Source organism: Otolemur garnettii, unplaced genomic scaffold (assembly GCF_000181295.1).
Source record: "Otolemur garnettii isolate 467f Iridium unplaced genomic scaffold, OtoGar3 scaffold00299, whole genome shotgun sequence".
NCBI lineage: Eukaryota > Metazoa > Chordata > Mammalia > Primates > Galagidae > Otolemur > Otolemur garnettii.
The window spans coordinates 348,361-360,352 of NW_003852694.1; the positions used below are offsets into that span (position 1 = coordinate 348,361).

Consider the following 11,992-nt stretch of genomic DNA (forward strand, 5'->3'; position numbering starts at 1 on the left):
CGCCTTAGCCACTTGAGCCACAGGTGCTGAACTGAGTATTACAATTTTTTATTTATTTATTTTTTTGAGACAGAGTCTTAAGCTGTTGCCCTGGGCAGAGTGCTGTGGCATCACAACTCACAGTAGGATGACAAGTAGGTTGACCAGATTCTAACATCTGTAAGGCAGGACAACATGGCTGGGGGCAGAGGTCGAGCCCAGCAGGGGTTGGGCCAGGGCAGGGCCTGACAACAAGGCAAACTTTGATAAGCAGTTTTCGATAATCACTTCTCAGCAATTATTTATTACAGTTTAACATTATAAAATTAACAAAAATAATATAAAACTCATATTCTGGCAAAATAGTCATATGGCAGCGGAAAGCCATATATTCCCTTCTTGTCCAGCCCCGTAAGCGCCACGGGACAAATTGTTGAAAAGCAGGACTGTCCCGCCAAAATCGGGACATCTGGTCACCCTAGTGACAAGCCAAATATTACAGTTATAATGCAGTATTTTTTTTTCTTAAAATGTGTATACACTATTCTGTCACCTTCTGTGTGTGTGTATATACAATATTTTCTTTATTCACCTGTGAATTGAAGGGTACTTAGGTTGATTTCACATCTTTGCAATTGTCAATTATGCTGTGATAAACTTTTGAATCCAAATGTCCTTTTGAAAATTATTTTTCTTTATCCATTTGTTTATAAGAATTTTCCAAAAAGTTACTTTGGGTATATACCTCAGGCTCTCCTGTACATTTACTCATGCTAGTAAACCTACCAAATAAATAGTCGTTTTAGAAGAATTTTATCTTTTGAAATTTAATTTTGGGAGCAAACTGTATTGTTGGCAACAGCTTAGTATATGTAACGGCTAGTGGCCAGACTGACTCAAGTCTTCTGAATGCAGTTTCTTCTGCCTTTTGGTCCAATTAATTATATTTTTATTTTTATTATTTTTTTTTCTTTTCACAATAGGGAATGTGCCAACATTAGAACAAGATTGGTGGGAGGCACGTCTCACACATGCACATGAAAACCCAATCATCACACTTATGAACTACAAAAGAATCCAATTAATTATATTTTTAGTTTATAAAATGTGTTTTTCACTTCTAAGAACTCCCTTTATTTTTAGAAACAGAGTTTCATTTTGTCACCCTCTGTAGAGTGATGTTGAGTCACAGCTCACAGCAACCTCCAGCTCTTGGGCTTAGGTGATTCTCTTGTCTCAATTTCCTGACACTTCTAAGAACTCTTTTCTCAGATTGCTCATATTTCTTGGAACACCACCTTAGTTTATGAATGGAAGTTTTCATCAAATTTCACTGAGAATATGAATTAGATTTTTTGGGGGGGTATGTTTGAAATGGCCCATCTGTGCAAAGGACATGACTCAAAGGTTGATGTGAGTAAAAAGAAAAACTCCATCGTAATGATGTGAGTAAAATACTCCATCGTAACTGCAGGGTCTCCAAAACCATAATAAAACAGTCATGAAGCCAGTTTCTTGGAAATTTAATTGAGTACATGAAAGAGAAAGATTTTACTCCTCTGTTTATCCTAACCTTTAACGTTAACAATAGAAGTCAGATAATGTATTGTTCTTTTAGATCTTCCAAGAGGAATAGCCTGAGGCTAGCTTAAGATGGTTGTCTTACTTTCCCGGACTTTCTTTCTTTAGGCTAATCTTATGATAGCTATCTCACTTTCCCAGACTTTCTTTCTTTAGGCTAATCTTATGATGGCTATCTCACTTTCCCAGACTTTCTTTCTTTTCTATAGTTTAAGATAGGAAATGAGGATGTTAGGATTATTGATCAATGTGGTGTATGTGATTAGCTCCCAATAAAGGGGAGTGGAAAATAAAGACATTTTGCTACATGCCACCTAAGAGTGTGTAGTCGTTTTTTGCTTTTAAACAATTCTAGGAGCGAGCTTGCACCCACAGCCAAGCCATCCTTCTCTCCCTCCGAGAAAGAACATCACCTAACATAGTTTGGTTTGTTTTTCAACTGTTTTTTACCTTCAAGTTTAACGAGGGATACTTTTCTCTGAATACACAATCTCTTTGCTACTGCCCCAATTGCCTTGAAATATTAAAGGTTTTGTTTTGTGGTCGTGAATGATTTGGGAAAATAATGTTTGTTTTATTCAGACAAAAAGGCCCCAAAAAGGAGAGAAAAAGGAGACTAATGTTTTTGTGTTGAAAAACTTTGACAATTTAGAAAGTCAATTGTTTTTGTAGGATTGAGATTAAACATTGTACAATAGTCACAGGAAAAACAAGTCATTACACAGGAAAAGACTCTCCCAAAGAGAGTCTCAACTGATAGTAAAAAGACAGCCTTATTACTTAGCCTGGAAGATATTCCCCTTACTATTGTTCTATATAATAGGCTGACCCTTCTTCCTTGAGTAACTAATTTATTCTATGAAAAATGCCATGGTTTCCCTTTTTAGAGGAGGAAAGATTTCTTTTCCTCACCAAGGCTAGGTTCATGACTGAGGCATCTATGACAAAGCACGGATTAACAAAAGAAAGATATACAAATTCTCTTACTAGAACCTTTACGTGACACAGGAGCCCTCATCTGGAAGCACATACCTGAAGAAACAGGGAAACCTGTGTATTTTTATTCAGGTTTAATTAAATGTGGACAGTCTTGGGAAAAGTATGATCAGTGTCAAGGCTTAGAAGACAGTGCCCCAAAGTACAGCCCCTTGAGCAGCTATACATGAATAGCAGCATACTCAGTATTTTAAGCTAAATAAAATCGAGAAAACTGCAGAAGAGAGAATTTCTCTTTGACCCTCTCCTGGCCCCTTTTTCCTGAAACAGGCCATGGAAACTGAAATTCTCCTTGCTCTTCTCCTTTGAAACAGGCCTGAAAACCACGAAGGTCATTCTCTAATCTTCTCCCTCCCTTCTTCCCTGATGACACTCGTATGGCAAGTGTCTTTCCCGACCCTTGGAAGGAAGAAATGTCACACAAAGACATAGAAAGGAATCTGAGCAAATCGTATTTGCTAAATTCACCCCTGCTTAGTATTATTAGATTATAACCTTGTTGTCACCCAGTTAGACTTCTGCTTAACTGCCACAGAAATACACGATTCTCCCTGGGTCTTTGAGTCTTCATTTCAGAAGGATCCCTCGTCATGTAAAACGTGTATATTTTTGTTAATTTGTCTTTTGTTACAGAGGTCTTAGTCATGAAACTTGTGATGGGTAAGGAAAAGATACTATTTTTTCTCCCATACATTGGACAAGGGGATATAATACAATCACAATAAAGCGGGGTGGAGGGGGAACTTAGCAGGGCCTGTTTATTCAGATTCTTCTTGGAGTCTCCATGTTTATAGAGATAAGGATGTTTCTTTCCTCTCAAATGAGAATCTCTTCTCTGCTTCAGGGGAGAAAGGCAAGGAAATTATAAGAAGCAGATCTTCCTGCTTCTGCTGTTTTCTCAAATACCCAGTTGCCATATTGGGGGGTAGCCTGCCCTGAGCCTCAACTCTCTCCTTTCCAGGCATTGCATTATAGAAATGGAAGACTGATGAATATTGAGATAAGATCCACATTACTACTTTGCAACAAGTTTATAAAAACTTAATACAATTTTTATGGCAGATGGGGCAAAGGGGAGAAATGCATGCATTTACTCTCCATTGAGATCTCTTCCATTTTTACATGTTAGACAGTGAGTGGTGCAGAGCCCTCACCCCTCCTCAGTACTAAGAAACTTGACAAACTCTACCATGCTGTCTATGGGAGGGCCCCAGCACTACTTAAAAGGTGAGCCTGAGGAAGCTCAGTGTTGCTAGAATTTAGCCAGTCAACGCTTGGTGATAGATAAGCCTCTGAATTCCTCTTAGAATGGTTGCTTGAGAAATCTCACAGTGTTAAATCTTTACTCCTTAAGAAGTGAATCTACCACCCAGCCCATTGCCTGAAGAACCCGAGAGCTGTTTCTTTGATGAAAACCTTTAGACAGGTAACACTTGCTTTCTCTCTCAGTTGCTGAGGAAGGATAAGGAAGGGCTGGGTGCTTTGCTTCAACATGCAGTAATAAAAATAGGAGAAGGTTATCTATTCTCTGGACAAATGCCAATTCAAAAATCCAGATGGCCTAGTCATGATGACTAACCCTTCTTAGAACCATTCAGTGCTTCTTCCTTAGCACACCCGGCCTTTAACTAGAATCTACACAGAACTCAAATTAAACAATAAGAAAAGAATAAACAACTCTATTTCTTTGTGGGCAAGAGACTTGAACAGAAACTTCTCTGAAGATGACAGGCAAATGGCCAACAAACACATGAAAAAATGCTCATCACCTTTAATCACCAGAGAAATGCAAATCAAAACCACTTTGAGATACTACCTAACTCCAGTAAGATTAGCCCACATCGCAAAATTCTAAAACTGTAGATGTTGGTGTGGATGCGGGAAGAAGGGAACACTTCTACCCCGTTAGTGGGATTACAAATTCATACAGCCTTTTTCAAAAGAAGTATGGAGAATTCTTAAGGAACTGAGAAACTATTTTTTGATCCTGCAATTCCATTACTAGGTATCTACCCAGAAGAACAAAAATCATTTTACCACAAAGACATTCACACCAGAATGTTTATTGCAGCCCAATTCATAATTGCCAAGTTATGGAAGCAGCCCAAATGTCCATCAACCCATGAATGGATTAACAAATTGTGGTATAGGTACCCTATGGAATACTATGCAGCCATAAAAATATGGAGACTTTACATCTTTTATGTTTACCTGGAGGGAGCTGGAATATATTCTGTTTAGAAAAGTATTTCAAGAATGGGGGGAAAAGTATCCAATGTACTCAATACTATTATGAAACCAATATATAATCACTTACATTCATACAAATGATAAAATACAAATATATTGCAGAAAGAAGGAGATAAGAGGGAGAAGGGGGGGAGGGCAGTGGAGGGAGGGTATTTGGTGGGATCTCACCTAATGTGCACAATGCAAGGTTACATTTCCAAACAACTAAGAGTATATTATAAATGTCTTACCACAAAAAATAAGTAAAGTGATGGTTATGTTAATCAGTTTGATTTAAGCATTCCATATTGTATAGCAAATCATCCCATTGCACCCTGTAAATGTATATACAGTTATGCTTTAATAAAAATTAAGTTAAAAAAAAGAAAAGTACAAGCAGCATAAACTAAGCCATGTTAATCTTGTGTAGAAAGAAAAGGCAGGGGGGAAGAAAGAGGAATTAAAAAAAAAAAAAGAAAGAAATTCTTCAGCTGTTTGTTTTGGGGAAGTCGAGTGCCATTCATGCTGAGCCCTCTTCCCTACCACAGAAGTGTTACAGAGGGGACTCTGTCCTCACCACTTTACTGACTGGGGTTTGCTGATCTTTGACAACACTCAAATGTCTCCTGTATTCTGCTAGTTTCAAAATCAGGTAAATGGGAGGAGAAAGAAGTATTTTGAGATGAATGGTCTGCTATTTTCCCTTCTTTGCTGGAAAATAATAAATTTCCCTTTTCTTCTTCTCAGAAACCACTTGTTCTTGTTCTTTCTGATCCAGCCTCCAGAACTGGTACTAAAGTTTTGGTAACAGATTCTGACCTTCCCTGGGCAAGCTCCTTGGCTTCCCAGTGGAATGGCACCTGCCAAAGCAGCAGGGAGCAGCCTGGGCCAGCCAGAGCCTTGGGTCTGCACTAGGAGCAGCAGCTCCTTCTCAGGGTGACAGGATACGAGACAGTCTCAGCAGCTGCCAGGGCCTGTTTGCTCAGGAGCACACTTGCTTCTGTCTCCCCAAAGTAGATGTTGTTCCTCGGGACCTGAGAATTGAGGAGAAGGAAACAGAGTTGCAAAGGGTCTGGGCCTTTTTGTTGACTAAGCTCCCCAGGTTGCACCCCAAGGCCCCCATTTCACTCATTTGGGAGGTTTACAGACCTTCCTGCTTGGTGGCAGGGCATTTTGTTTGAATTTGTTTGGAGATACCTGTGACTTCCATCCCAGCTGGAAGTCACAGGTTCAGCAGAACTAGGAAACCTGGCTTGAATTTAGAACTCATTTGCGGTTCACAGGAAGTAGGGTGATTAGGCCACCATTCGGGAAGGATGTACCTCCCAACCCTGTAGGGCATTTGGGGTACACAGTCATTGGGGTGGCATTTTGTTCTCTTTGGATTCCCATTTGTTTGATAGACCCCCCGGCATTTTGTTCTGAGAGTTCTTTATATTGTCTGTGTTTCTTGTGAGTTCTGTTGCAATATGTAAAACTTCCATCTGAAAGTCCTTTGGGAATAATTTTATCTGAGTGATCAAAATAGCTGGGAACCTATGTTTAAGGGGAATGGTTTTACTGTAATCTAATATAGTGCTGGAAGGCAGAAGAAAGTAGTTATTGGCTCGGTGCCTATGGCTCAAGTGGCTAAGGGGCCAGCCACATACACCTAAGGTGGTGGGTTCAAATCCAGCCCAGACCCACCAAACAACAATGACGGCTGCAACCAAAAAATAGCCAGGCATTGTGGCGGGCGCCTGTGGTCCCAGCTACTTGGGAGGCAGAGGCAGGAGACTCGCTTGAGCCCAGGAGTTGGAGGTTGCTATGAGCTATGATGCCACAGCACTCTACCCAGGGGAACAGCTTGAGGCTCTCTCTCTCTCAAAAAAAAGTAGCTATTAAATGAACTATTGAAGTGTAGAGCTTGAGCTTGTAGACTATCTCACAGCTAGAGTTCTACAGTAAAATCTATCAGAACTCTATGTGGATGTGTGTGAGTGTATGTGTTTAGATACGCTTTGTGCCTGTCCATGTGTTCTGGTTGGGTCTACATGGTTCCCGACTGGCTTATAAAGGAGTGCTCATACATTAATTAAACAAACCCAAATGCTTTTTTTGTTCATGTGAATTGAATAATATTTGGCAAATAAACCAGGTTATCAAAAAAAAAAAAGCATTATTGGTAAAGTAAAAGTATTTTGAAATTGTCAGCAAACATTTTTGGTTGGCTTTTACTGGACTTCCAGAAATGAGACAGAAAAGGGATGGTAAGAATCATTAGCTTTCGTTGAATGACAAAAACCTCTTCCTTTTAAAAGCTCTGTGTTTCTGCTTATGCCCAGGAAAAATCCGTATTTTGAGATGAAGAATCTGCCAATTTTCTACCTTTAGCACCAAAGTAATACATTTCTTCTTCCTTCTTCTCAAAAAAAAAAAAAGTTGCATAAATGGGTTGGACATCTCTGTGGTTTCCAGCAAAGCGAAGATGAGTTTTCTCCATATTTTATTGATTTGAGCATTGCTAGGGAAAGCAGAAGAAGAAACAATCAAACATTTAGCATAATATTTCAGCCTGAGAGCCCTCCATAAACTGTTACTTGCGACGTAGGTGTAGAGGATGATGAAAGAAGGAAGCAGTGTAGTGTAACAGGAAAGATCATGAGTTTTGCAGCCAGAGTTGACCTTGCTTTGATGCCTTGCTCCAATTTTTTAATTAGCTTCTAAAACCTGAGCAAGTACTAAATTTTCTTTGTCTAGGAATGATAATGCCTACAACATAGACCTGGAAAACTGACATTGAGCAAGAGAACATGTAATACGTGTAATACCTAGCTCATTGTAATTGTTCTTTTTGAGACAGAGTTTCACTATATCATCCTGGATAGAGTTTTGTGCCATCACAGCTCACAGCAACTTCAAACTCTTGAGCTTAAGCAATTCTCTTGCTTCAGCCTCCCAAGTAGCTGGGACTACAGTTGCCCACCACAATGCCCAGCTATTTTTGTTGTTGTTGCAGTTGTTGGTTAGCTAGCCCGGGCTGGGCTAAAACCCACCAGCCTTGGTGCATGTGGCTGGCACCGTAGCCACTGTGCTACAGACTCTGAGCCGGTATTTTGGATTTTTAATCCCAGAAAAATCCCAAAGAGACGCGGTTGCTCTCTCTGTTGTTACAATAATGCCCCCACCTGCTCATGGCATCCTTCATATACCTATCTGTGGGTTTTCTCTATTAGGCTTCCTTACAGATATCATTTTTCCTTGTATCTATCTCCAGCTTTTACCAATGAAAAAGGTGGGTGTCCAATAGGTGATTACTGAGTAAACAATATGGGAATAACTGGGTGAATGCATAGTTACGACGAAGTGTGATTAATTCAAAATACCAAAATTGTTTAATAGTTTTATATGGGCAGAGTCAATTAATGATGTCAAATTCAGTTGTGAGACTAATGAAGGCAACATAAGACTTTAATCTGTGACTTTTTCTTATATTCAGTCTGAAACAAAGACCTTTTCACTATGCTGCCTTTTAATTTTCCTAAAAGTCAGTAGAACCAGAAACAGGATCTAGAGGCACAGATGGGAAATTACCACAGCATAGTTTTCATTTCCTGCTTTTGCGTATCTGGTTGGCCTACTTACACCCAACTTGTTAAACCTCAGCTAATGCCCATCCCACACGATTTGACTCATAGATTTTCTTTTATCCACAGGTAGTTATCTTAAAAGCAAAAGGGAAAGAGCTCCCAAATGCTTTATCTACTCAGAGACTCTCCAGAACAATGGCATATCATTCTGATTTAGAAAATTTGGATGAAGATGGATATACTCAATTATACTTCAACTCTCAAGGCATCACCAGGAAAACCGTGGTCTTAGAGAAAGGTATTTTTTTTTTATTTATTTCTCTTTATCATTCTCATTTTCATTAACTAAAACACTTAAGTGGAGAAAATTTGAGAGGCTTGAGATTTGTAGAGCTATTATTGTTACTATGTATATTTTTAAAGGATTTCTGAAGTCATCGAAGATAATTTGAATGTATTTTAAGCCCTTTTTTTTTCATGGAAACTCTTCAGTGATCAATTATTAGTATTTGGGGGACCACACCTGCCTCACCTTCATCAAAGTCCTCTCGGCCTTGTGCCCTTCTGGTCTGTCATCTGAACGGAGTCGGCCCCTTCTCCTCCTTTGTTGCTAGCTGTGCTCAGCATCTCCCAGATTCCTACCTCTGGATCAAGATAGATGTGAATTGTGGTTCTGACTCCACTATTCAGTCCTATGACCTGACTCGTGCTCTTTCTAGTTTATTTTGGCAATGGAGTGCAGATAAAAAATAGAGAAGGGAGAGAACTGTGGGGGGAGAAAGGACAGTGTTGAGGCCATTTACAGAACCCTAGAGGACAAATTCAGAAGACTTAAATTGAGACAAAAATAGTAAAGAAGAGACAGGCCTGATAAATTGTCATGATGAAGACTACTCCAATGTAGGCAGGAGGCAGAACGTTGGTCTACCCCACAGTCCTAGCGAGTCCAGTCCAGCGTGGGCGTGGGGGCTGCAAGGGCATCAGGACCTGGCCTCGTGCCTGTGCCTTGTAGTCCAGGTGAGAGCTGCTCTGCCTCCCGAGGTGGTCCTTCTAGAAAGAGAAAGAGAAGAGCAGCACTAGAAACGCACTCAGTACTGTCGCTGATTTCAGGGTGATTAATGTGGTCTTTGTTCTGATGAGCCGCATCCTACGTGAAAGCCAGGGGGTTACTGATGAAGAAGTGGAGAAGGGGTATTGAAAGCAACTCTGTTGGAAAGAAGGGTGACTTCCGTCACCCCCAGACACCCAGAAGAGGAGAAGGTTGAAGGAAGACTTGGGTGTTTTCTTCCTTTTGCTGGCCCCTAATTAGATGAGTTTATAGACTCCAATATTGACAAGGTACAGGTGCTGACACATACACACGGCATAGATATGTAAGCATACGTGTGCACGTGGATGTTCACGTGTGCAAGTTTGGGGGCAGTGATGTCTGGGCAGACAATCCCGAATCCCGCATTCACTTTTAGAGGAAACTAAAAAAAGAACCCAAGCATTTAGGCTGCATTCTAAGTACCCAATGAGAAAGATAATTCTCCAACTTAATGGTGTTGAAATTCTTTTTAACATAGCTATAACATTATGTTCTTTTTTTTTGAGACAGAGTCTCAAGCCATCACCCTGGGTAGAGTGCTGTGGCATCACAGCTCACAGCAATCTCAAACTCTTGGGCTTGAGCAATTCTCTCGCCTCAGCCTCCCAAGTAGCTGGGACTATAGGCACCCACCTCAATACCCAACTGTTTTTTTGGTTGTAGTGGTCATTGTTGTTTGGCAGGCCCCGCGCTGGATTCAAACCTACCAGATATGCATACCACTAAGCCGTAAAAAACAAACAAACAAACAAACAAAAAATCCAAAAGGCAATCTAGTATCTTTTTCGACAACCTGGATGAAACTGGAGACCACTCTTCTAAGTGAAACATCACAAGAATGGAGAAACAAACACATGTACTCAACACCAAATTGGAACTAATCCATCATTACTCAAGTGCACAGATGGACGTAAATCTCAATGAACCTCAGGCTGGGGGTGAGGGAGGGGATGAGTAAATTCACACCTGTTGGGTACAGTGCACACCACCTGGGTGAAGGGCACACTTGTAACTGACTCAATCTGTACAAAAACACGTGTATCACCTTATAAAAAGGAAATCTTTGTGAGCAACAACAAAAAATTATTAGTATTTAAATTAAATATGTATGGTGGCTAAAAATACAATTTCTCTGTTCTGTAGAAATAGACACCTCATTAGTGAGAAGCTATAATAAGTGTGATGATGATATACAAGGATGAATGAATATCTATGGGAGGGATTTGTTTGATAAAAAGGGGTAGATTATAGAATGGAGGCCAAGGAAACTTAAAAAAAGTATGTGTGAACAACACATAATATTATGGTAAGAGTTTGATCTAGATTTTCTTTAAAGGGAGTTTTTGGTGTCCCAGTGAAGAAAAGTAGATGCATGAGATGAAAAAATTCCCACGATCAAGATGTGAGTCTTAAACAGAGATGTAAAAGAAATTAAATGTAGAGCAGGCCATTAAAGGATCTCTGTCTTTATGGATGGTTTAGTCTCCGTTATGATTCTCCCATGTGACAATACTATGAAATGCCTTTACTGTTTATTCTCAGCAAAAAGCAGAGATAAGTTCTCTTTGTGTGGTATTAATATAAAACCAGTTCCCTGTTATCTTTGAGTGAGAAGTTGAGCTTTTTCATCAGAATTTGCTTTCTTCTGCTTTCTGGTTTTTCCACATTGCACAATTATTTTCCTCTTACCACTTATGTAATTCTTTTCTTGGGCAACCTATTGGGGAAGAATGGAAAAATTGGATGAGGCAAGAGGTCAGGAGGCATGTGTGTTTGTGCATATGTGTGGGAGACAGTATTCTGTAATAATAAACCTGAGATGTGCTAGTCATCTCCAAACGAAGTACTTTGATAGGTACAGCCTCATTTAATTCCTACAATCATCCTTTGAGATGTTGTTGCCCCAATTTTCCAAAGAGAAATTTAAAAAAAACAGAAGAAATAATTTTCCATGGGTCATTTGACAAATAAATAAAAAGGGAAAATTATCCTTAGTAATCTGTGCTATTTCCCCTGCCTTCAGATGTTTACACTAAGAATGAGTAAGACTTCAGAAATCCTAGCAGTGTCAAAACCTATAGACATCAATGTGAAGCTGAGATTAGTAGAGTACAGATGTCAAAGCAAGGTGCCAAAATTACAGTTCCAGCAACTGAAGAAGAGGTACCCTATAGGTGGAGAAAGATCAGATTAATCCTTGATGACTAAGTCATCTAGGCCCCAGGGTTAACAATTTCTTTTAGAACTGGCCGGATTTTGAGGAACTATTGAATTAAAGTGCCTCACAATCCATCATCCTCTTTATGCAATTTCTGCTCCTGGCTCCTTAGGGACACGTGCTGCCTCTCCTCCTTGGCGTCTCATCGCCGTGACTTTGGGAATCCTGTGCTTGATAATACTGGTGATAGCTGTGGTCCTGGGTACCATGGGTAAGGATTGTTGGCGGAGATTAACAACAACAACAACAACAACAGATGTTTAGTGAGAATTTATCATGTGCCAGGCACTCTTTTAAGGGCTTGACACGCATAATCTAATTTGATTGGCA

The 11,992-nt window shown here is 39.9% G+C and overlaps 1 protein-coding gene, 1 long non-coding RNA gene and 1 other non-coding gene across 6 annotated transcripts in view; 1 reads left to right on the plus strand and 2 right to left on the minus strand.

The window, feature by feature from the left end:
• Nucleotides 1–951: 951 nt before the first annotated feature.
• On the minus strand, nucleotides 952–1,056 carry LOC111722643. The gene has a single exon (XR_002771377.1). It is a non-coding gene; the product is annotated as a small nucleolar RNA U13 (small nucleolar RNA).
• A 4,058-nt stretch (nucleotides 1,057–5,114) lies between these two features.
• The window catches only part of LOC111722639, a 12,284-nt gene continuing 5,406 nt past the window's right edge, over nucleotides 5,115–11,992 (minus strand). Inside the window, exons 2-4 of the long non-coding RNA XR_002771373.1 lie at nucleotides 8,887–9,404; nucleotides 7,153–7,288; nucleotides 5,115–5,819 (exon numbers count right to left, since the gene is read on the minus strand). This is a non-coding gene — a long non-coding RNA (uncharacterized LOC111722639). The remainder of the gene's footprint in view (nucleotides 5,820–7,152; nucleotides 7,289–8,886; nucleotides 9,405–11,992) is intronic.
• The window catches only part of CLEC7A (C-type lectin domain containing 7A), a 16,142-nt gene continuing 12,544 nt past the window's right edge, over nucleotides 8,395–11,992 (plus strand). For 3 of the 4 annotated variants that reach the window (XM_003803368.3, XM_012813762.2, XM_023508963.1), the window contains exons 1-2: nucleotides 8,395–8,652; nucleotides 11,775–11,873. In XM_003803368.3, the coding sequence (XP_003803416.1) occupies nucleotides 8,550–8,652; nucleotides 11,775–11,873 (202 nt within the window). In that variant the 5' untranslated portion in view covers nucleotides 8,395–8,549. The remainder of the gene's footprint in view (nucleotides 8,653–11,774; nucleotides 11,874–11,992) is intronic. The other variant, XM_012813763.2, reaches the window with a different exon arrangement.